The 26,065-nt window shown below is 46.2% G+C and overlaps 1 protein-coding gene and 1 non-coding gene across 11 annotated transcripts in view; both read right to left on the bottom strand.

Annotated features, from left to right (window-relative positions):
* The window catches only part of UBAP2 (ubiquitin associated protein 2), a 173,284-nt gene that overhangs the window by 57,024 nt on the left and 90,195 nt on the right, over positions 1 to 26,065 (bottom strand). For all 10 annotated transcript variants that reach the window (XM_053297005.1, XM_053297000.1, XM_053297004.1 and 7 more), the window contains 3 exons: positions 21,699 to 21,754; positions 8,823 to 8,890; positions 1,689 to 1,878 (listed from right to left, as the gene is read on the bottom strand). In XM_053297005.1, coding sequence (XP_053152980.1) covers positions 1,689 to 1,878; positions 8,823 to 8,890; positions 21,699 to 21,754 — 314 coding nt within the window. The remainder of the gene's footprint in view (positions 1 to 1,688; positions 1,879 to 8,822; positions 8,891 to 21,698; positions 21,755 to 26,065) is intronic.
* On the bottom strand, positions 1,306 to 1,388 carry LOC128348446 (small nucleolar RNA SNORD121A). The gene has a single exon (XR_008318164.1). It is a non-coding gene; the product is annotated as a small nucleolar RNA SNORD121A (small nucleolar RNA).

Genomic DNA, 26,065 nt, shown 5'->3' with positions numbered 1-26,065 from the left:
AGAATATGCAGCTATTTCATGTCCACATACCTAAGGCTGCCAACTCTGAACCTGAGCACTTGAATGCTATATGAAACTGGAGGGGGAAGGTGTTTAAGAGGCTGGGAAAGAAAAAGAAGCACCCAAGTTTGATATTAAAGGGCATAATGCCTAATTCCGGCCTCTCTCCAATCACTCACACTCGCATCTGGGAAAATTTAGACAACCATGTTCTTGTCGAAGGGAATTTTCTTTAACAGTCTGGAGGATCATCAAAACCTGTCACGTGATGCCTCAGTACAAAGGGCTGCATTTCCATCAGCTCAAAAAGTGCCCCCATGTCATCGGATCATTGCTATGTAAATTAACAATTAGATTGTCTGAATACAATTGACATGGGTTGAGGACTGAAAGGGGGAATAATATAAATGCAAATTGAAACCTGGGCAAAAGGCTGACAGGGATTAAATTTTTGTTGCAGGAGGGAGAGCACCATAATATGTGGGAGGAAATAGCAAAGTAGCAAGTTTACATTCTTACATACCCACTTCCCTTTGCACTTTTTTATTGTCACAAGATCAAGCCAATTAATGGAGTAGCTTTTGCCTAATCAAATCTGCATATAAACAGTTCTGAAGGTAAAATAATTCTTGGGTTCTTTTTAATCATGCTTGGATCACAGCAGGTACCACCTCAGAAAATGCATTCTTCTATTTTTAAAAGAGAAGGAGGAATGCCTCTAGAAGGTGCCTGTCAGAGCATGTTAAGTGTGTACACACACACACACACACACACACACACACACACACACACACACACACACACACAGAGTGCGTTACCAAATGAATTGGGACAATTTTAATCAAAAGATTTATAAATCAACTAAATGCTGCAGCCCAAAATTATTTATTCTGTAAGCCCTCTGAGACAGGAATTAATATTTTTGGTAGGCAGGTTTTCAGTTATCGCTTTATTCCTTACTCCCTACACAAATGAAGCTTAAATATATGTAATTGCATTTGGGCATATTCATCCACTGCTACGTTTGCCTCCTCCCTGTTGTCTTCTCCTCTGCCAAAATTTAGCCTGTAAGCTCTCTGCAGCAGGAAACAGTCTTTCAGCTTTTGCAGTGCCAGGCACATCCATGTTTTTAATAGAAATGAAGGGTTATGAACTTGAGTGTCCACAAATTTTAGGGAGAAAGGATGCACCTGTGCCATCAAAAACCATAAATATTTTTCATTTTGGAAATATGATACCTGTTATCTAGATCTGATATGATACTCATTGGAAAGAGGATAACCCATTGCCAAGCAGTTTTCATGAGTAAAGGAGACTCAGAAACAGACGATTTCCGCACGCTACAGTCAGATATGTGCTTGGAAAGAATACATCACTGTCTCCCAGCCTGAAACTGCTCTGCACTTTATTTATTTATCAACCAAACTGCTTTATTTGAATTACTATGCATAGGACGTTATCTACTCTTCTCCAAAGAATCAATACGAATAGGAACACATTAGTAAGCCAAAGATGAGCTCTCCAAGCAAGATTACACATACACAGAGGTTATCCTTTGCAAGGACAGCCTCAGTTCTGCATCTTCATCATACTGCAGAACCAGTTAATGGTTCACTTTTGAAAATAAAGGGAGCAAGACTGCAAACATGACTGCTCAACATTTTTAATAAGCCAATGGGCACTATTACCAGGCTCTGTGGAGAATAGGCATTCACAGTGCTCGTGCTGCCAGCCCCCAAGGTCATCTGAGAATTGTGTTGGGAATTTGTGAAGACCAAAGCCTGTCCAAAACCTTGCTGCTGCGAAGCCTCAAATGAGTTTCCCTCCGTTTCTTGGTTCGAAGTCACAGGCTTCTGAAGCAGCGTCACCAGGTCAATGCTAAGAAAGAAACAATTAAAGAGAAGATGTCAAAATACAGAAAGGAAGGAGAGGAGTAAATCAGAGTTGGAGGAGGCCTTAAAATGGATCGACTAGTTGACAAAACAGGATAGCCTACATCTGAAGTATTCCCTAGCAAGTGCCTGGTCCAACCTTCTTCATGAGAGCCTCCTCCAAAGGGATTACACAGCCTTCTTAAGAAGTTTGTAGTTAGAAGTTCTTCCTAAAATGTCACCTTATCTAACTCAAGGGACAAGCAAAGCCGTGCGGGTCAGGCAGGCAACTCTCTAAAAATGAAGTTCCTGCAAAAAAATACTATGATGGAAGCAAATTCTGATTTGGGTATTTTGAGTATTTAAATTGCCTATCATGTTAGTCAACTTTACAAAATCAAATTACAATTGGGGAAAATGCACTTCTCTTTGACAGCGATGTTATTCTGAAATATAAAAAGCACGAGTCAGTCTCTGAGGAAAAGCTGGAATTCTTGGGGTTATATGATGTTAAACTCCACTGCACAAAGACTGTGATCTAATAGATCAGCCAGATTCTCTTGCATAATGCTCTGATCCTCCAAGATCCAGCTTTTCAAAATATGTTATCCCTATGCAAAAAGTAAGTGAACCAAGTGAATCTAATCAAGTTCTTCTACAATCATAATCTTAATCAAACTAACCTTCCCATGTAATTTAAGCCAATAATTTGAAAGAAAACCCAATCTAATTCTCAATTGTAAGAGAAACAAGTTCTAGTAAGAACTAATCCGCCTAATTTCCTTTCACTATCCGTACAACTGGACTAAAATTGGTCCCAATCGGTTAGGTGGTTCACAAGTTAGCCCACTTATGCTTCAAATGTTCACCCATGCGCCATGTTGAATTGGATGACATAAACTACACTGGTGAGGTGTCCCTACAACTGTACCCAATTTGGTTCATATTTTGATCCAGGCATTGCAAAGTTGATGGGGCAGGAGAGAATGACTGACACACACACAGAATGCCAGGTGATCTAATAAGTCTATTGGAAAGTAGGCTAAAAATGATTCAGTATCACATTTGTACAAAACAAAACCATCGCTAAGTAAGAGACCTAAACCAATAAATTTTACAAAAAGCAAGCACCAAATCAAGTTACCAAACAGAATATCAAAGCAATTCTTTGGGTCATCTGATTAAGTGCCATCAAGTCGGTGTTGACTCATTTTATTTTATTTATCTATCAAATTTGTACACCATCCCAAACTTTCGTCTCTGGGAAGTTAACAATAGCATAAAAAAGTTAAAAACATATACAAAAAACTTAAAACAATTTAAAAATTTAAAAATAAACCAGAGATTAAAACCTAAAAAATTTAAGAACCTAAGAAAGCTTGGGCGAAAAGATGGGTTTTCAGGTGTTTTTTGAAAATTGCCAGAGATGGGGAGGATCGTATCTCAGCAGGGAGCGCATTCCACAATCTTGGGGCAGCAACCGAGAAGGCTCGTCTCTGTGTAGCCACCAAACGAGTTGGTGGTAACTGGAAACGGACCTCCTCAGATGACCACAATGGGCGGTGGGGCTCACAGTGAAGAAGATGTTCTCTTAAATACCCAGGCCTAAGCCATTTAGGGCTTTATAAGTTATAACTAGCACTTTGTATTTTGTCTGGAAACCTATTGGCAGCCAGTGTAACACCATCAGTAAAGGAGGAACGTGGTCTCTCCGAGATGACCCAGAGGCCAACTTGGCTGCTGTATTCTGAACCAACTGAAGATTCCGGACTAAGTACAATGGCAGCCCCACGCATTACAGAAGTCAAGTCTGGAGGTCACCAACAAATGTACCACTGTTTTGAGGTCACTGATCTCGAGAAGCTGGTGTATCAGCCGAAGCTGATAGAAAGCACCCCTGGCCACCGCCTCAACCTGAGAAACCAGGGAGAAGTGTGAATCCAGAAGTACTCCCAGACTGCAGACCTGTTCCTTTTGGGGAAGTGTGACCCCATCTAGAACAGGCAGAACAAAATCATTCCTAGAGTTCTGACCCCGCTCAATAAGTACCTCCGTCTTATCTGGATTCAGCTTCAGTTTATTCTCCCTCATCCAGACCATTACTGCTTCCAGACAGGCATTTAGGGAGAATATGCCAGCTCCTGAAGAAGTTGACATGGAGATCTGGGTGTCATCAGCGTGCTGGTAACACCCAGCTCCAAAACCCCTGATGATCTCTCCCAGCGGCTTCATGTAGATGTTAAAAAGCACTGGAGAAAGTACGGAGCCTTGAGGGACACCATACTTAAGCTCAAATTTCAAAGAGCAACAATCTCCAATTGACACCATCTGGAATCTATCCGAGAGGTAGGAGCGGAACCACTGTAAAACAGTGCCTCCCACCCCAACACCCTCAGATGTTCCAGAAGGATACTATGGTCAATAGTATCGAAAGCTGCCGAGAGATCCAAAAGGACCAACAGAGTCACACTTCCTCTGTCAATTCCCAATTGGAGATCATCCATCAGGCCAACCAAGGCAGTCTCCACCCCATAGTCCGCCTGAAAACCAGTTTGGAATGGGTCTAGATGGGTCAGAAATGGGTCAGAGAGGAGAGCTGGTCATGTGGTAGCAGGCATGACTTGTCCCCATAGCTAAGCAGGGTCTGCCCTGGTTGCATCTGAATGGGAGACTTGATGTGGGAGCACTGCAAGATATTCCCCTCAGGGGATGAAGCCGCTTTGGGAAGAGCAGAAGGTTTCAAGTTCCCTCCCTAGCTTCTCCAAGATAGGGCTGAGAGAGATTCCTGCCTGCAACCATGGAGAAGCCGCTGCCAGTCTGTGAAGACAATACTGAGCTAGATAGACCAATGGTCTGACTCAGTATATGGCAGGTTCCTATGTTCCTAGATAATCAGTTTCCTCTAAGACTGCCTAGAGCTGAGAGGCCACCACCCTCTCAATTACCTTGCCCAGCCAAGGAGATTGGAAACAGGCCTATAATTGCTCAACTCCGAGGGATCTAATGCAGGCTTCTTTAGAAGAGGTCTAATGACTTCCTCCTTAAAACAAGGAGGCATCCTGCCCTCCCTCAGAGAAACATTTATGATTTCCACCAGGCTGTCAACAACAGCCTCCCTGATAGATAGAACAAGCCATGTTGGACAAGGGTCAAGAGAACAAGTGGTAGGCCTCACCGATCCGAGCAGCTATTCCACATCCTCAGGAGTCACAAACTGAAACAGATCCAGTCGAATCACATAAGAGGAGTTGTTGGGCACCTCCAGTTCAGACATCAAATTAATTGTGGAGACTATCTAGGTCGGCCCAAATGTGAGAGATTTTGTCTGCGAAAAACTCTTTAAACACATCACAGCGGGTAACTGATGACTCCAAATTCTGGTTCAAGGGAGGGGGGGCAGATACTAGCCCCCTCACAACCCTGAACAACTCCGCCGGACATGAACTCACAGAGGCAATACAGGAAGAAAATAACCGCCTCTTTGCCGCACGTATCGCCTGAGCATAGATCTTTAGATGTGCTCTATGTCGCAATCTGTCAGATTCGAGTCGAGTCTTTCTCCACTTGTGCTCCAGTTGCCTACCTTGCCACTTCAGCCCCCGTGGATCTTCCATATACCAAGGGGCCAGTTTTGAAGCAGATCGGAGGGAATGCTTGAGAGCAATCGTGTCTACTGCCCTAGTGAGCAAGTTGTTCCAATTCTCAGCCAGGGCATCAATAGAATCACCGGCAAAGACAACAGTGAATCCCTCCAAGGCATCTTGGAATCTTACTGGATCCAATAACCTCTTCGGGTAGACCATTCTACTAGGCCCCTCGCCCCTGCGGAGGCGGGAAGTAGCTGTAAGTCCCACCTTAACCAGATGGTGGTCCGTCCATGACAATGAGGAGATTACAGGAGTCCCCACCCACGGAACACCACCCTGATCAGAGTAAAAGACCAAATCAAGTGTGTGACCTGCAATAGAGACCACTTGGGATAGGCCCATAGTTGTCATGGCTGGACAGATTGGTCCCGAAATGAACACTGAAGTCCCCCAGCACCAAGAGTCTGGGAGACTCCAATGCAAGTTCCGCGACCAAGTCCGTGAGCTCAGTAAGGGATTCTGCTGGGCAGCGGGGAAATCGGTACACCAACAGAAGTCCCAATCTATCCCTAGTCCCCAAACTCAAGAACACACATTCAATATGGCCTGATACCCTAACAGGGACCCTGGTAAGGAAGATGTTATCCTTATAGACCACAGCCACTCCACGTCCCCTCACCTGCTCCTCTACAGAATATCCTAGAGGAAAAAGCTGGGACCCAACTCAACCACTAGCCTCCCCCAACCAACTCTCGGTAATGCATACCAGGTTGGCCCCGTCATCCATGATCAAATCATGGATCAGTTCAGGTTTATTTTGGACCGACCTGGCATTACAGAGGAACAGGGTAAGGCTATGTGGGTTGTCAGCAGTGCTCCCAAGGTCAAAGAGCTCATAGCGACCACATAGCGATCCTGCTTACTTGGCAAATAGGCACCTTTTAACATGGTGATTCTCTTTATTTAGCAGGGGGAGAGTAACTGGCCCTATCCAACCCCAGCACAGCACCCCCAGTGACTGTTGCTGGTGTGTATCTCATGTTTCTTTTTAGATTGTGAGCCCTTTGGGAACAGGGATCCATCTTATTTCTTATTTCTCTGTGTAAACCGCCCTGAGCCATTTTTGGAAGGGCGGTATAGAAATTGAAATAATAATAATAAAATAATAATAATAATATTCATAGCAACCACATATTCTTTCCAGGATGATCTGTCTTCAACTTGGCCTTTAAGGTCTCACAGTGGTGCATTCATTGCTGTCGTAATCAAGTCCATCCACCTTGCTGCTGGTCGTCGTCTTCTTCTCTTTCCTTCAACCTTCCCCAGCATTATGCACTTCTCAAGGGAGCTGGGTCTTCGCATAATGTGTCTGAGATATGATAGTTTGAGCCTGGTCATTTGAGCCTCGAGTGAAAATTCTGGATTGATTTGTTCTATGATCCATTTGTTTGTTTTCCTGGCTGTCCATGGTATCCTCAAAAGTCTTCTCCAGCACCAAAAGTGTCAATACTTTTTCTATCTTGCTTCTTCAAAGTCCAGCTTTCGTATCCATAGAGTGTCATGGGAAAAACCATTGTCCGAACAATTCTAATCTTTGTAGGTATTGACATGTAGTAGTTAGAGTGCTGGACTAGGACCGGGGAGACCCGAGTTCAAACCCCCATTCAGCCATGATACTTGCCGGGTTACTCTGGGCCAGTCACTTCTCTCTCAACCTAACCTACTTCACAAGGTTGTTGTGAGAAGAAACTTAAGTATGTAGTACACCGCTCTGGGCTCCTTGGAGGAAGAGTGGGATATAAAATGTAAAATAATAATGATAACAACAACAATAAATATTGTTTCCAAGGCCTTCATTGCAACCCTACCAGGTGCTAGTCTATGGTGTATTTCTTGACTGCTGGATCCTTTACTGTTGATGGTCGATCCTAAAAGGCAGAAGCTATCCACCACTTCAATGTCTTCATTGTCAATTCTGGTTGCTGTACCCATTGTCATTAGTTTAGTCTTCTTTACATTTAATTGTAGTCCCATTTTTTTCACTGTGCTCCTTGACTTTCATTACTACAGATTGCAGATCATCGGCATCCTCAGCTATCAGAGTGGTGTCATCAGCATAGTGCAGGTTATTGATGTTTCTTCCTCCAACTTTAAAACCACGCTCATCTTCTTCCAATCCAGTTTCTCTCAGTATATGTTCAGCATATAAATTTAATAAAGAAGGAGAAAGTACACAGCCTTGCCTTACTCCTTTGCCAATCTGGAACCAGTCTATTTCATCATGTTCTGTCTGAACTGTGGCTTCTTGTCCTGTGTATAGGTTTTTCATGAGAACAATGAAATGTTCTGGCACACCCATTTTCCTAAGGGTATTCCACAACTTGACATGGTTGACGCAATCGAAGGCTTTATTGTAGTCAATAAAGAACACATTGACTTCTTTGGGGTATTCTTTGGATTTCTCAATTATCCAGTGTGCATCAGCAATGATGCCTCTTGGTCCTCAGCCTTTTCTGAAACCAGCTTGAACATCGGGCATTTCCCTTTCCATGTAGGGCTCTAATCTGCTTTGGATGATCCTGAGCATTATTTTGCTAGTATGTGAAATTAAGGATATTGTGCGATGGTTTGCACAATCTGTTTCCTTTCTTTGGTATGGGTATCTTTAAGCCACATTAAATGACTGTACATTAAATGAATGTACAGGAGGATCACCCTATGGTGTATCCTTCTAGTACAAGGCCCATGACCTCTATTTGTCCTCCAGCGACTTATAAAGCGACTAGCCCCAGGAAAAGGACTGGTGGTCCTATGGCAATAACAACCCTACTTTCTACCATTAATGCAGTCCACAAGTCAAGGAATTACCAAGCAAGAAATATCCAGCAGTTGTTGGAAACACAGCCAACCAGTTCCTGACACCAGTGGCAAGCTATATCTGAACAGATTTTAGGCCTTGCAAAGAAGCCAACAACCCCATTCAGCTTGCCCTCACCCCAGCTACTGTGGGTCTGTGGTCCTCATGCTGGAAATGGTCCCATTGTTGCAGATGCGTTTCACCCACACACTCCAAACGTGCAAACTCTTGTGAATAGTGCCCAGCTTTTGAACCCCTTCCATTTATGGGCAGAGCTTGGAAAGAAGAAACTGACAATTTTAAAGCCAAGATCCATAGGAGATCTTTCAGATTTAAATGTCTGTACCACTCCGATATGCTGATTAACCAGCTGATCAGTAGGAAGGCTCACAGACAGCAGTCTTACTATATATCACATGTAATTCATTACAGTGAGTTGTTACATAATTCTTTCAATGGGAACATTGGGTTATCTGGAACTGAAAGAGGGAGGAGGGGAAGAAATACCTTTGGCCAGGTGCAACATGATTCTCAGCTGGAACAGATGAAGCAGTGAACACCTTTGTTTCTGAAAGCTGAGACAGGAAGGCGGAAAGATTATATTTCAACGTTAAAGATGGAGAAAATATTCATGAACAATACAAGACTGATCCAGATCACGTGGTCCACCTAACCACCTCTCCTGCCTCACATGACTGCCAGTACAAAAAGGGTTTTATGAGACAGTTATATAAAGTGGGGACTTCTAAAACCTGGTGGCAAATCAAATGATCAAGCATATTACTCCACTGCTTTAGATGGGGAGGCATTTAAAAAAAAATCGTAGCTGCTTTGAGCATCTGCATGCTGAAGGGAGAAAGTGGGTTAGACATGTAGATAAAAATAAACACATGTCCTCACTTCCCAATTCCAAATCAGAATCCACACATACGCAGATTGCACTGCCAGTACCTGTTCAGCTCCTTCCACAGTGTGTGTTGCTAGGAGCCAAAAAGGGTGTGGCACCTTGGCATCCTGCTTGCTGGATTCTCATGAACACATGAAGCTGCTATATATCAAACTGAGACTGTCTCAGCTCTCCAAGACCTTAGGCAGAAGTCTCCTGGCTCTGCTATCAGAGATCCTTTTTAACGAAAATAATTGGAACTGAAAATGAAAGCTTCTGCATTTAATTATTTATCATATTTAGAGAACGCCTTGTTGGGACTTTTATGGAAACTTCCTGTGTGTTTTCTCTATTTTCATACCTAAGAACAGTCCTTCTGGATCAGGCCCAAGGTCTATCTAGCCCAGCACTCTGTTACACACAATGACCCACCAGATGCCTCAGAGAAGCCCACAGGGCAAGAGCCCTCTCTCCTGCTGTTGCTCCCGTGGAACTGGTATTCAGAGGCATCTTGCCTCTGAGGCTGGAGATGGCCTATACTCACCAGATTAGTATTTATTAATTTATTAATTACATTTGTATTCCACTCTTCCTCCAAGGAGCCCAGAGCGGTGTTCTACATACTTAAATTTCTCCTCACAACCACCCTGTGAAGTAGGTTAGGCTGGGTGAGAAGTGACTGGCCCAGAGTAACCCAGCTAGTCTCATGGCTGAATGGGGGTTTGAACTCGGGTCTCCCCGGTCCTAGTCCGGCACTAACCACTACACCACGTAGCCATTGATAGACCTGTCCTCCATTAACTTGTCTAAGCCCCTCTTAAAGCCATCCAAGCTAGTGGTCATTACATCACATGGCAGAGAATTGCATAGATTAACTATGTGCTGAGTGAAAAAGTACTTCCTTTTGTTGGTCCTAAATTTCCTGGCCTTCAGTTTCATGGTCCCTGATTATCATGGTAACCCTCTTCTGCACCTTTTCCAGCTCTACAATGTCCTCAATTAATTAATAGTGCCCAGAACTGTATGCAGTACTCCAAATGTGGCCGCACCACAGATTTGTGTAAGGACATAATATAAGCATTTTTATTTTCAATCCATTTTCTACTGATACCTAGAATGGAGTTTGTCTTTTTTTCCATACAAGCCACACACTCTTTCAACGAGCAATCCACCATGACCCCAAGTTCTCTCTCCTGCTCAATCGCCAACAGCTCAGATCCCATCAGCGTATATGTGAAGTTGGGTTTATTTGCCCCAAAATGCTTTACTTGCTTACACTGAACCACATTTGCCATTTTGTCACCCACTCACCCAGTTTGGAGAGATCTTTTTCAAGCTCCTCACAATCTGTTTTGGATTTCACTCCCCTAAATAGTTTAATGTCATTTGCAAATTTGGCCACTTCGCTGCTTACCCCAACTTCTAGATCATTTATGAACAAAGTGCACTGGTTCTAGTAGAGATCCCTGGGAGACAAACGTCTTACTTTCCTCCATTGTATAAACTGTCCATTTATTCCTACCCTCTGTTTCCTGTCCTTCAACCAGTTACAAATTCACACATGAGCCTGTCCCCTTATCCCATACCTGCTAGGTAGGGATGTGCACAGAACTGGTTCTGTGCACTCCTGTGAGGTGGAAGGGGGTGGGGGAGAGATTTAAGGTGCAGGAAGGATATCCTTACCTATCCCGGCGTGTTTTCTCTTCCAAAATAGCTGTCACAGGGTGGCTGTTTACCGTCTCACTGTCCTGGTTAGCGTAATACCATAATAGCACCGGAGGAGGAAAACACGGTGGCAGAGGTAAGGACACCCTCCCACGCCTTAAAGCTACGCCGCTACACACACACCCCCCTTCGAACCGGCTCGAATGCTCGTCTTTTGAACCGATTTGGTGGTCTGTGAATAGACCACCAAATCCGTTCGTGCACATCCCCACTGCTAGGTTTACTCAAGAACCTTTGGTGGTGAACTTTGTCAAAAGCCTTTTGGAAGTCCAAGTATACCATGTCAACTGGATCACCTTCAGCTACGTTCCTGTTGACACTCAAAGAGCTCCAGAAGGTTAGTGAGGCAAGATTTGCCCCTTACAGAAGCCATGATGGTTCTCCTTCAGCAAGGCCCATCTTTCTATGTTTCACAATTTTGTCCTTAAGTATGCTTTCCATCAATTTACCAGGCATAGAAGTTAAGCTAACAGGCTTGTAGTTTCCCAGATGCCACCTGGAAACCTTCTTGAAAATCAGAGTTACATAGCTACTTTCCAGTCTTCTGGTAGGGGCAAGTTACATATTTTTGCTAGGAAATCAGCAATTTCATATTTGAGTTCCTTTAGAACCGTTGAGTGGATGCCATCTGGCCCTGGCAATTTGTTAGTTCTTAGTTTTTTAGGACAGTTTAGAACGTCCTCTCTGGTCACCTCAAACTGGTCCAGTTCTTCAGCCTCCAAGCCTGAGAAGCTCAATTCCGGAGTGGATATATGGAGGAACGAGGCCTAGACCTCTTGGGTTTCTGTAAATAAGCCCCTGTGTTGTATAGTGCATTACTAGTCCCAAATCTCTTCTCGTAAATAAGCCCTGATAAATGAATTGTGTTGTATTATATTCCTAAATACCTCTGTATTGTTATAAATAGGATTTCTGTGCTTGCAAATCCCTATGTATGAAGAAGATGCAGGTTTATTCTTGGTTTTCTGTTATACTTTTGGTTTAGCATTTTGACAGTTGATTTTTTGGAAGGAAAGGAGATTTCAAGAAATGGAGAAAAATTTTGTTTGTTCTAATTGGATGACTTAAAAAACTGTTGGGCCAGAGAAACTGTATATATTGGGAGTGTTTTGAGAGGGAAGTTAGTGAAGTCAACTGAGTTTTGAGAGTGAGTCCTGAGAGGCAGAATCATGGAAGGAGAAGACAAGTGAGTCTGCTGGAGCAAGTCAGAGCTTGAGGAGGAGGAGAATCTGGAAGTTTGCTAGCGTGAATCCAGTAAATCTATGCAGAGCGTGAGCAGCCAGCAAGAAGAAAAGGAAGAGTCAGGCTGGATTGAGCCCCAGACCTGTGCCGTAATCAAAACAAAGAGTCTGCCCAGCAAGCCCAAAGCTGAGAAGAAAGAAATTACAAGATGACTCTGAGTAGGGACCAGCCAGGTAGTGATTATGTTTCTCCAGCTTTTTATTTTCCCTGACCTGCTCTGTAAGTAACTGTTTTGAGTTTGTTTGTTTCCAGTAAAATAAATGTTTTAATTGAACAAAAAATTAAACTTTCATGTTATAATTTTTTTTTTTAGAAACTTGTTGATTTGTCTCCACCCCATACCTATAAGCCTTTCCACACTACTGAAGTTTGTTTTTGTTTTTTTGTAATTTTTGATAAATGTGAAGGCTGTTGTAGTGGATCCAGCCATACCAAAAGTCCACTTGGTGGCAGTGGCAAAAAGGTTAGGAGGAACAGAGGGAGGTTCCTCCACAGGGTATATGCTCAGTATCCTCCGCCTTGAAGACAGATGCAAAAATCCCGCTTCTCTGAATCTCCTTATCCTCCTGCTGATGAAACTTCAGCAGAAGTCCATAATACGCTTCCTATCCCACTGAATTCCCTACCAGCATGTTCTTCTGATCCAACTATGTATTATTTGAGTCCCAGGATGCAGAGAGTCTTAATGACATTCAAAAAGGGTTGACTAAGGGTACTGATGACAACCCATGGTTAGCAAACCTCCTTTGAAAATTTAACATGTTTTTTTGTTTTTTAAGTCCAGGTAAGCTAGGGGCCCAAGGCCTCTACTGATAAACCCTGGGTGAAATTTGTGCAGCACAATCAAGTGGGTTAAAGGTAAAGTGTGCTGTCAATTCGATTTTGACTCCTGGCGCCCACAGAGTCCTATGATTTTCTTTGGTAGAATACAGGAGAAGTTTACCATTGCCTCCTCCCGTGCAGTATGGGATGATACCTTTCAACATCTTCCTATATCGCTACTGCCCGATATAGGACCAGCGGGGATTTGAACCAGCAACCTTCTGCTTGTTAGTCACTTAAGGTGTCGTCAAACAGATTACAGCCACCCAAAAACCAAACAACAGTGAGAGAATCTCTGCTCTAGAAGAACATCAGCTAGCAGAGACCAGAGACTACAGACCACACACTTGCAGCCAGAACCTATATTACTAACTGCAGGGAATGGTAAACAAGCGATTGCCTGGACAGCCTGCTGGGGTCTGTGGCATTTATCAGACCACATGATAGGCCCAGCAGCTGAAACGTTTTTTGTTACAGAGACCAACAAGGCTTCTGAGAAGCAACTTAATCTGCTTCTGAGTAGCTGTTTGGGAGAGCCCAGTCATGACACAAGAGCAACAACAAAAATCCTCTATTGGCCTACTGGCAAGTTCCTTGAAATGAACAGCTGACAGTGGATGCCAGTGGCTTTGAAAGACTTATTACTGCACTCTTTCTCCATAGCAAGAACCATGTATTCAGAAGCCAATCGAAGCCAAGTTGTCAAGCAAATGTGTTAGTCTTTCACCTACTACATAAGGTACTTTAACAGAAAAGGCTCTGGAAACCAAGTGCTGAGGACAAATAGAGGACAATTCTTCTCATGCCTCTTTGTGAATTTTACAGTACTCTAGCTGGCCTGAGCTGGAAGCAGAAGCCTGAACTTGACCCAACCTAGCAAGGCAATTCTTATGCTACAGTGGGCCAGTCATTGAAATGTGTACTCACGGATAGATACACTAACAAAACCAGAGCAACATATAGGGCTTTGTTGCACTGATTACAGAGGTAGACACAAAGAGAAAAATGACAACTCTTGTAACCCTGGTAGAGCAACACCTCTAGAGTAGGGCTACACAACTTTGGCCATCCAGATGTTGTTAGACAACTAATTTCATCATCCTCTCGCTCTGCTTTGCCTTCCTGCTGCCACTCTGCTTGGCCCTGGTCATCCTGGCGGGCTGCCGAGATCTAGGCACAGGAGAAGTCTCTGCCGCACACTCGGCCTGGCACACAGAGTGTGCTATCGAATCCTCTGAGAGGGAGGAGGAAACCTCCCTCTCGCTGTGCGTGTGCTCCGCTGCCATGCTGGAGACACGCTGCGAGCTGCGGCAGAGGAAGTCTGCTGTGTTTGGCTGGCGGTGTTTTCCCGGTCCTTGCAGGCTAGGCTAGGGTCCAGCGAGGAAAAAATCTAGGGGGAAATGAGAAAGAAGCCACGAGGAATGGAGCTCGGAGAACAGGCGCCTGCTTGGAGCAGACAGGGCGAAGAACTGGATATTGAGGGGGTTGTCCCTTTCTCCTGGTGGGAGGAGAAATGTCATGATTGGCCCTGTCTCGGAGCAGGAGGTCGGTGATAACCCATCATCTCACGGATATAACTCTCTTCTGAGGGAGAAGATGTGTGTACACACTAGCAAGGGAGTGTTCAGAAAAATCGCGTATATAAGAACCCTAGTAACAAGTAGGGATGTGCATGGAACCACGGAAGCGTGGTCCGGCACTCGGGGGAGTGTGGCTTTAAGGGCAGGGGGTAGTTCTTACCCGCCCCCGCCGCTCTTCCCCCTCCGGCACTGGACTTTGCTAAAACGTTTTTGGGGCGGCAGAGTTCCTCCCTGTCTCCCCTGCCCCCATCATTGTCTCCGAGTTTGCAAGTAGTAGAAGCTGGCAGTGCACGTGCATTGCCGCCACCGGCACGCACGCCACATATGTCACAATGACATATGCAGTGTGCGCGTGACGCGCACGCACACGCCGCAACGCACGCATGCGTGGCACCAGCTTCTACTACTTGCAGACTTGGAGACAATGACGGGGGCAGGGGCGGCAGGGAGGAACTCTGCCACCCCAAAAACGTTTTAGCAAAGTCCAGCGCCGGAGGGGGAAGAGCGGCGGGGTCAGGTAAGTACTACCCCCCCACCCTTAAAGCCACACACACACACCCCACCGGACCAGCTGAATTCCAGACCGGTCTGGAGGCTTCTTGCATGGCCCCGGACCAGTCCGTGCACACCCCTAGTAACAAGTCTCGTTTTTGCAGAGTCATGCGGAGATGGACTTTCTGTCCCAAACCTCCTCCGCCTTCCTGAGACTCAAAGCAGAATCACTATTGCCGGTCTGGAATCAGTTTGCTCAACACATTTTAACTGCATTCCTTTCTGCATTTCTCAGGAAGCCCATTTATCGCTTTGATCTCTTAGGATCACTCAGTCCCTAAACACATAAAGGGCCACCTTCAAATCCACCTAGGTGATTGTACCGGCAGGAAAAGCTCATCACCTGTCTGGTGCCAAGGTTGGCACACTGATATTTTTTAACCCTATCTCTGTCCTGACCCCCAGAGGGCTAGGGACCCCTGGAATTTTCCAACCGCATGGTTTCAACCCTATTTAAGGAGGCTGCGTCAGGCACTCTCCCACTCCCTGGACCTGACCCCAGGTTTGTGACTTCACATGAGCCCAACTCCACAGCATGTCAGGAGATGCATTGCCCTGTTCTCCCCATGTCTCCGGGGATTTTTGTTATTTTCCTCCCCATAGATCCCCTTCCTTATCCTGTGAAGGAATGACTATGTGTGGATGTACAGAATTAGACTCCTTGAAAGCAGTTAGGATGATTTAGAATTTGCCTCTGGACTTGATGCTATAGGATTTTTGTTCTATTTTTATACCAATTGGTTGGGGAAGGGGGCCCAACCCCTTTGGGATGAAAGCATGCTCGGTCTGCGTCAAACCTCATGAGCAGAACTGTCCATCTAGAGCAGGATGCAACTGCAAAAGAGATTCTTCTTATGTGACCATGATGGATCCCACTTGGGATGGACCCCCCCCCCACCCCCATATATATGAGAGTGCCTGGCCACAGACAATACATGCGGGCTACAGGGCTTTTACCGCCCGGCCCAGTTGAGAGTCGCATCCAAATCCCAGGGAAGGGTTCCTCGGCAACATATCTCTCAGTCTTGGCAGGTGCTGCGGACCCAAAGTGTAAGTGCCCCTTTTAAGAGTCTGACCTTCCAGTAACACAGTCACCAGCTAGCCTGGAGCTGCTTCAACCTCCAGGTACCCCATCCCAGTGTTCCCGGCTGTGGTTAATTTGCATCCACCTCAACCTCTGGTCTAGTCAGGCCTGATATGCCCCAGAATGCCGAATTCATCCCCAGTCTTTCCTCATCTGCCTGCCCAAAGCTGTTCAGACACACAAAGCAGCCCAGACCCCTTGGAAGTCCGGAAGGGTTATATAGAAAGGCGAAGGTTGTATGGAGTTCTATTGAATTGAAAGGGTATGAGTTCTATTGTTACTCAGAAGTACTGGGAGCCCCACATCAGCAGGGCCCCGTATAGTAGTGATTTGCTATTCTAAAAGCCCGTGAACCGGTTTGCTGGGGTGGAAGCGGTACGTGGTTTGCAGCCGGGTTGGTGCGGGGGGGCTCTTTAAGGGCAGGGGAGGATGCACTTACCCCTCCCACCACTTTCCCCCCGCCCACGCTCCTTTATTGAAAAGCATTTGGGGCGGCAGCGTACCTCCCTGCCGCACCTTCCCCCGTTCCTTGGCAAAAGGCTTCAGAATGTGTGATTGCGCATTTGCACATCTGACGTACACACGCCGTATGCACGCACAATGGTACATTCTGAAGCCTTTTGCCGAAGAATGGGGGAAGGGGTGACAGGGAGGTACGCTGCCACCCCAAATGCTTTGCAATAAAGGAGTGCCGGTGGGGGGGAAAGCGGTGGGAGGGGTAAGTGCACCCTCCCCCACCCTTAAAGAGCCCCCACCCAGCTGCGAACCGGAACGCCAGGGTTCCGTGCACACCACTACCATACAGTTGAAGAACCTACCTCATGAGAAAGCCAGCATGAGGCCAAGTGTGTGTTGGGGTTCCCAGACTGTTCGGCCAGACCTCTTAGGCCAAGCACACCCTTAGTTACAGTGAGCCAAGCCTAAGAGCCTTTGCTTGCCTTCCTATGCATATCCCCCACCAGTGTTCCCTCTAATGCGTGCACATGCTCAAGCTTTTTGGTATCAGCTCAGTTAATTTTAGATTCCACTCAGGTTGAATCAGGAAGGCCCCATTCTGAATGTACATGCACGCACACTGCTTTGATACTGCTGCCCAGAACAAAACTCATTCCGCACACAGATGAAAAAAATTAGCAAAAACACTTATCCCCACCTAGGAAGCCAGTACAAGCCCTTCCTCGAGCACCAGACAACCAGTCCCCAAACCAGCTTTTAGTCTAGCACCTGGTGCCTGCCCTAGGGAGTTCTAGGTGTGTCCTTAAGTCTGGTTCCTCCACCTCCGCTTACACTCACATCAGATCCGATAGTCTAAATAATGTTTGTTAACCTCAGAGAATCTACTGTTAGCTCATATACATGAATCTACTCTGATTTATTAGCAGTGAAGGTTTCTTTAGTGAAAAGTGTTATTGTACATAAATCAATGTTTTAACACATAAGCTGGCACACATGTACACCTGTCATAAATGGGAATTGCCACTTATCCCTTATTTTTGATCTCGCTTAATAAAATTTTATTATTGGACTTTTGCTGTGTCTGTAATTGTCTCGAACAACCCTGCCAGCTCATTTCAAGGTCAGAGGAGAAAAAAAACCCATAACTCTAGGGCAGACCTGCTCAACTTTGGGGCCCCCAGATGTTTTTAGATTGCAACTCCCATAATCCCCAGCCCCAGTGGCCAATAGCCAGGAATTGTGGGTGTTGGCCAACATCTGCAGGAGGACCGAAGTTGAGCAGGCCTGCTCTAGGGTCATTCAACAGAATCAAGCAGTAAACCTTTTCCTAAACTTCACCACTTAGACTGAAGGTGATGATGGGAGTATATTTTCAAATGTCTCTCATGGGGAGAATGCTCCCCATATGGAGCAAAGCAGCACATCAGAGAAAATGCTATGCTGAATCCTCCTCCCCGATACAGCCATCTAGGTAGAAGGAGGTCCCCCCCACCATAGCAGAGCATATAAACATGAGGCCTCCCAAGCGTAGCATCAAGCGGTACTATCCTGTTTAATGACTAAATTGCCTCACCACCACCACCGGTACAGAGCCTGGCAAAGTTAATTATAAGTGTGATTAAACAGACCCACATAGTTCAGTGTAACTAGCTGAACCCACACAGAGCATCTGTGCGATAGTTTACTTCCTTTTGGTGTTTAGTTGGGAGAATTCGTTTGGCTGGTCCTCATAGGAACATAGGAAGCTGCCATATACTGAGTCAGACCCCATTGGTCTATCTAGCTCAGTATTGTCAACACAGACTGGCAGCGGCTTCTCCAAGGTTGCAGGCAGGAATCTCTCTCAGCCCTATCTTGGTTTGTTAATAAAAAAATCTTGTCCTATCTTGGAGATGCTGCCAGGGAGGGATTCCTGATCTCCGCCCTACAGGGGCCAAGATTCAGCTGCGCGTCCTCCACTTTCACGCAACACCATCGACTGTGGGCTACTCCCACAATCTCCATGTGCAATGCCCTTGAACAGGGGTTACCACATTTCTATATTCTGGACCCACCCACAACAGATGGCAACCGCGAGCCAGATTCCTCACTCCGACTGACCCACTTCTCACAGATGCCTGTGTGCCTGTCCTCCCTTTGTAGCCGTGTATTGCACCCTGTTCCCCCCCCCCACAGCTCTCTCACTTGCTGCCACCCTACAGGTCTCTCGCTCGCTCTGTCTCCCCCCCACGGCTCGCTCGCTCTGTCTCCCCCCCACACACGGCTCTCTCGCTCTCTCTGTCCCCCCACCCACAGCTCTCTCGCTCACTGCCACCCCACAGCCCTCTCGTTTGCTCGCTGTCTCCCCCCCACATGGCCCTCTCACTCGCTCTGTCTCCCACCCACGGCTTGCTCGCTTGCTCTGTCTGCCCCCCCCCCATGGCTCTCTCTCTCTCTCGCTCTGTCTCCCCCCCCCCACAGCTCTCTCTCTCTTGCGCTCTGACTCCCCTCACAGTTTCCTCTTTTTTCTTTTTTTTTTGGCATGGGGAGTCAGGAAGACTGTCTGGGGGGTTTTTTGGCAGGGGGGGACTGCCAGCAGCTGGCCCACGCTGTCCCTTTGTGGTTTGTTTGTTTGTTTTGGAAGGGTGACTAGGAGCTGAGGGTTTTTTGTTTTTTTGGTTTTTGGTGGTGTGGGGTGTGGAAGACTGGCTGCTATTTGGAGGGGGGGTGGCGGAACAAGGCACTGGGTTTTTTCTTTTTGGGCGGGAAGGTCAGCAGCACATCCTCACAGTCCCAAACGGTTTTTAACGGCCCTTACCTCCCAGCCATTTTGGGCTTCATTTGGTTCTCTGTTCTGTCCGTTCCATCATTTACCCATCAGCTGCCCCTTCTCTGTGGTCAGTTCCCTCTGCCTTTCCTTTCCTTTCCCCGAGTCTGCCGATTTCCACCTCCCTCACTGCTGCTCCCTCCGCAGACAATGGTTCCTCCTTTCCCCTCTGCCTTTCCTCCTTTCTTCTTCTGTCTCCTGAGTCTGCCGATTCCGCCTCCCTCCCTAGCTCGCTGCCGCTCCCTTCCCAAGGCAATCATGACTTCAGGCATCCGCACAGCTCTGGACGTAGTCCTCAACTCGGTCATCCGTAAGCAAATTATATATATAGATTATGCACCTTGCTTGCCACTTGTTGGGAAATGATTAACTTGGGACATGCACTATCCTCTACTAGGCATACTGCTTAAGGAGTAAGGGTTCTAGCCAATCAATATTCCAACAAACAAGGGCAATGTGTTCTTAAGAGTTTCATTGTGGGAAATTGGGTATAAAAAAAATCTGAGCATGATTGGGGCTGTTGCAGAAGAAGCTCCACACTAAATCTCCAAGGCCTGGTCACCTCAGCTAACTTAAAACAACTGTATTCATCTTGACAAGAGGTAAGCATAATACAGTACTATTATATTACATTAATTGAATATATGAACTTAAGAACAGCCCTGCTGGATCAGGCCCAAGACCTATCTATTCCAGCATCTTGTTTTGCTCAATGACCCACCAGATGCCTCTGAGAAGCCCACAGGCAAGAGGCATGCCCTCTCTCCAGCTGTTGCTCCTATGCAACTGGTATTTAGAGGCATCTTGCCACCCTGTCCTCCATGAATTTGTCTAAGCCCATTTTAAAGCTAGCAGCCATCACAACATCCTATGGCAGAGAATTCCATAGGTTAATTACTCAATGTGTGAAAAGGTACTTCATTTTGTTGGTCCTACATTTCTTGGCAATCAGTTTCATGGAGTGAACCCTAGTTCTGGTGTTGTGAACATGGAAGAAAAAATTTCTCCGTCCACTCTCTCTACTCCATGCATAATTTTATAAGCCTCTATCATGTCTCCCTGTAGTCATCTCTTTTTCAAACTAAAAAGCCCCAGAGGCTGAAGCCTTGCCTCATAGGAACATAGGAAGCTGCCATATACTGAATCAGACCATTGGTCTATCTAGCTCAGTATTGTCTTCACAGACTGGCAGCAGCTTCTCCAAGGTTGCAGGCAGGAATCTCTCTCTCAGCTCTATCTTGGAGAAGCCAGGGAGGGAACTTGAAACCTTCTGCTCTTCCCAGAGCGGCTCCACCCCCTGAGTGGAATATCTTGCAGTGCTCACACTTCTAGTCTTCCTTTCATTTGCAACCATGGCAGACCCAGCTTAGCTAAGGGGACAAGTCATGCCTGCTACCACAAGACCAGCTCTCCTCCCACAGGAAGGTGCTCCAGGCCCATGATCATCTTGGCTGCCCTCCTCTGCACCTTTTCCAGTTCTACAATGTCCTTCTTAAGATACAGTGAGCAATACTGTACACAGTAGTTCAAATGTGGCTACACCATCTATTTGTATAAGGGCATTATAATATTGGCATTTTTATTTTCAGTTCCTTTCCCACCCTGAGCCATTTTGGAAGGGCGGTATAAAAATCAAATAAATAATAATAATGATCCCTAGCATGGAATTTGCCTTTCCCCCCACAGCTGCCATGCACTGAGTCGACACTTTTCAAAAGCTGTCCACTACGATCCCAAGATCTCTCTCTTGATCTGTTGCTGACAACTCCGACCTCATCAGTCATGAAAGGCTGGGTTCACATGGCCAGTAAATGAGGCTATATATAAGAGCTGCTCTGTGCTCTATATAGTATTCAGCTCACACCCACAGAGTAACATTCTACTCAACTCCTCTTTTGAGACTTTGAATGCTGTTGTGTTTTCAAGTTTTCCTACACACCCATGAGGACCAGAGCATATTAAAAAACTGAGTCCCAGCTGCATTTCTAAAGCACAAAGGAAATGTGACTCAAGCCTATGCCCTGGAGTATGTCTACTCCAATGCAAGTCCCCCTGAATTCACTGCGACGTGCTCCTAGGCAAGCTTGCATAAAATTGCAGCTGAAGGAGACTCGGCACAGCGCTAGAAATGTCCAAAATCAAAAATATTCTATACAGGTCCTTCAAAAGGAAATAGCACTTACTGATCACAGAGGTAATGTTCCTGCCTACTCAATAAATACAGACTTACATCTTCATTCCAGTCTTCTGCTGTCCATTCTTCTATTGAATTCTTCCATGTTCCTGCTGCAACAAAGGAGAGATCAGATAAGCCATGAGCCTCTGTGCCAGACCTCCGCCCTTGCACATTAGTACATTTTCTGCCACTTCCACCCCTAACCGGAAGCCTATGGAAGCCGATGGAAAAGATCTACAGTGGAACTTGCAGGACACCAACCAAAATGTTTCTAGGCAAAGCTTTCAGCTATAAGATGCCAAACAGTCCAAAAAACACAACTAATCAATATGTTTATATTGTACCTTCAGACAAGGTTTAAATGCACATGTAGTACTCAAATATTCAACCACTAAGACCAGACAGAACAGAACCCCTCATTAACACTTCCAATCCAAACCAAGTTGCTTTTTAATGGACTGGCTGGTGCTTGCTTATACCTTCAGACCACTCCAGATACCAAACTGACTAGAAACTAAGAGGCAGCCATGTGATGGCTGGGTCACCACAAGTGTGGATTATTTCAGTGTCTCAGGACAGAGATGTAGGCAAGTAGAGATTATGATGCAAGAATATCTAAGATCATGGTTCAAGTTTCTGTTCAGGTCAAAACTGCTTTCTGTCAGCAACCCAGAACTCAAGGCAATCAGCCTATTGTCCTTTCAAGTGAAAAGCATGCCAATTACTATCCCTGTGATTAGATAAGCAGCAAAGAGCATTGATCACTCACCGGGAAGGCTTCTTCTTGCTGCTGGAGGACACATCACTTGGGTTACCCTTCCGATGTGCTCCAGAGGGCAGGACTTAAGTTAATTAGCTTGAGGCTTTATAAGCCCAAGGAAGGGTAACCCCTCCCAGATGGAGATAGACGGAATAAACAACAGAAATAAAACGCAGAACCAGTAGATGCAGACACCTGGACAGGTGGGTTGAGATGTCCTCCAATCCAGCAGGAAGAAAAAGCCTTCACGGTGACTAGCCAAATGCTCCTTTCTCTGCTGCTGAAGAAAGACATCTCGCATGGGTCATGCCACAGCTGCAAAACCCGGGTGGGAGCATCAGCGTCTAATGCGGCAGAAGAATTTGTTGGAACACTCATCTGCTGAAGGCTGCCTGAGGGGAGTGATGCAGATCGAGCTTATAATGTCTAGTAAAAGTTGACAGAGACTTTTCCTTCTTGTAGGAAAAGAGGCAATTCAGGGAGTCCACAGCATTCAGGATGGGTGCTGCACCTGTGACACCAGCGTGAGAACACTTGCCATGAACATTGATAGATACAGTTACTGGAATCCTGTCTGGGTACAAGGATGGTATCCAGAACTTTTGCAACATAACCACAGCCAACTCAAGATGCCCCTCTCAGTCAGCATGTGGCAAGCTTGAACCAAGCTGGGTCATGATGAAGGACCGATATCTGGTGATCCGGGGTTACTGGAAGGAACAGATGTCCCTCTACAACCAGGTATAGGATGTCTGCAAGTCAAGGGCAGCATGGCCAATGAGGTGCCATTAGGATTACTTGAGCATCAAAAAGAACAGGCAGATCTAAACCATCTCTCGGGTCCTGGCCCCCCACAGTCAGTATTTCCATCTTATTTGGATTCAACTTCAGTTTGTTATCCCTCATCCAGCCCATTACTGCCTCCAGGCAGGCATTTAGGGAAGATATGCCATTTCCCGATGAGGTCGGCATGGAAAAGTAAATCTGGGTGTCATCAGCATATTGGTAGCACCCAGCACCAAACCTCCTGATGATCTCTCCCAGTAGTTTCATGTAGATGTTAAAAAGCATTGGCGACAGTATGCAGCCTTATGAGACTCCACACTTCAGTTCTCACTTAGTGAAACAATTGTCTCCAAACGACACCATCTGGAATCTGCCAGAGTGGTAGGAGCGGAACTACTGTAAAACAGTGCCACCCAATCCCACCTCCCTCAGGCAGTCCCGAAGGATACCATGGCTTTTGATGGTATCGAAGACCGCAGAGAGATCCAAAAGGATCAGCAGAGTTACAATCCCTCTGTCGATAGCCAATTGGAGATCATCCATCAGGCCAACCAAGGCAGTCTCAACCCCATAGCCCAAACTAAAGCAAATTTGATATGGGTCTAGATAATCTGCATCATCCAAAACTGCCTGGAACTGAGAGGCCACCACCCACTCAGCCACCTTGCCCAACCATGGAAGATTAGAAACAGGTCTGTAATAAGCCAACTGAGGGATCCAGCATAGCTTTATTCAAAAGTGGTCTAATAATAGCCTCCTTAAGACAAGGAGGTATCCTGCCCTCCTTTTGAAGGGCCTCAGCACCGAAACGTTTCGTGGATGAATAGGGGACATTTGCCAAGTTGTTATTGGAGACAGGGTCTACTTGCCAGTGCTTGAGCCATAATCAATGCCTGGCCACCACCATGGAAGCTATTGAGCGGGATGTAAAGTGTATTGAATCTAAGATGGCATCTGCTATAAACGCCTGTGCTTACTGAATCTTTAAAACCTGGCATTGTCTAGCCATATCTGCAGGAGCTGACTGTTAATTCGTCTACCCAAAGCAGCAAGGCCCTTGCCATAATAACGGATGCTGCTGAGGACACCCGTATAGCAAGCGATTATGCCTCATAACCTTTCTTTAAGTTAGATTCAATCTTTTTCTTAGTCTGATCCCTGAGAGAGCTCTCCCCATCTCAGGGTAGAATGGCGCCAGATATTAAAGGGGCATCTGTAGGGTGCCTGAAACATTCCAGATGCAGTTTGTGTGAGGCCATACAGCTTATTAACCAGCTGAATGGGTTTTATGTACACTGCTGGTGCTTGCCATTCTTGGCAAACTGTCTCTGCAAAGGAGTCAGGGAATGGAAAAAGCAACTCCTTTGATCTAGGTGTTGGAAACACCAAGGTTTCTCTGGAGGATGTAGGTTGTTCCATTTGTGATTGTTGTAAGCCCAGGGTGTTCAGCACCTTGTGAAAAAGGTGTGAAAAGTCCTCAGAGATAAACAGCCTTTTAGAAGTAGCAGAATGCTTTAAATTCTGGTCATCTGACTATTCAGCCATTAGGGTCCACGTCAGGGTTGTCTGGTATTTCCAATGGGTTCTCAGTATTTCAGTGGGTCATGTGTTGGATAGATTCAGGCCTGGTTCCCTGGGGTGGGGGAGTACGTGAATCACAGTCTGAAACAGCAGAAGAGTGGGATGGGGAGCCCTGATCCCTCTGGTCCTTGTGTTTTTTCGATCTCTGACATTAGTGACTTTTTGCACCTGTATATTTTCTTTAATTCCTTAGCCGTAGGTTCAGATGAGGAAGAAGATGAGTCTTTATTTCTATCCCCTTTTTGGTAGACTCAGTGCACTTGCACTGTTGCAGCAACTTATCAAGTATGTCTTGGAACCAAGCCAGCCAGCTTGCAGGCATTTCAACAGGTAAAGCTGGATTTGGGGCTGGGGGACAAGGGAGGGAGGACAAGCAAGAAGGCCCTGGTCTCACAGATCCAAAATTTGCAAGCTGTGGCCATCCAGGTGTTTTGCCAGATGGGACTGACCTAGGAAGGGCAGGCGCTGCTAGCAAAGAATGCCCGGGCTCATCATCATCATCCCCCTGGCCGCCGGGGGTGGCAGGCTGAGGCGTTCCTCCTGAGGTTGGGAGGGGCCCGCTTGGAGCACTCCCACCTTCCCCTCTGGTGGTTCAGCTGGCCTCTGTCGAGGATCGGTCAGGGGCTCTGTAGGCCTGGGCGCTGGGGCAGCCTTGGGCCTGTGCAGATGCTTATGAGGCAGTGGGGCACTGGTCACACGGGCTCCTCCACAGCAGGCACAAGCTAAGGCTTGCATTTCTTAGCCCCTGAGGAACTCTCCATAGTGTCGGGGCCTCCTCTTCCTGCCTCCAGTGGCACTGGCAAGGACTGGGAGATCTTCAACGTCCCTGCTGCCTGGGATGGGGTGATAGTGCTCCTCCTCGATGAGCAAAGAGCAGCTTCCTCTGCCTTCCTTTTGGCAACAGAATGTGCCTTACACGAGATGCTTGCTGCATATCCAGATAAGGAGAAGGAGAAGCAGGGTGGGGAAGAGAAACCCAACGAACGAGGAATGAAAAAAGGTTTTTGGTTTGGTTTTTCTGATAGGACGACAGGGGAAAAGGAGAGGAAAAATACTGACTAGAAGTCTAGAGGTAGGAGGGAGAAACTAATTGTAAAGAGAATACAGAGAAGGCTTGGCTGAAAAGGCAATAGGCTGGCTCTGAAGCAAGAACGCAGGACTAGAAAAACTGGGAGGGGTTACCCTTCCTGGGGCTTACAAAGCCTCAAGCTAATTAACTGAAGTCCTGCCCTCTGGAGCACATGAGAAGGATAACCCAAGTGAGACATCCTCCTCAAGCAGCACAAAAACCATT

The sequence above is a fragment of the Hemicordylus capensis genome, chromosome 2 (assembly GCF_027244095.1).
Source record: "Hemicordylus capensis ecotype Gifberg chromosome 2, rHemCap1.1.pri, whole genome shotgun sequence".
NCBI lineage: Eukaryota > Metazoa > Chordata > Lepidosauria > Squamata > Cordylidae > Hemicordylus > Hemicordylus capensis.
The sequence above is the reverse complement of the archived record's forward strand: the minus strand, read 5'-3'. Positions and strand labels throughout refer to the sequence as shown.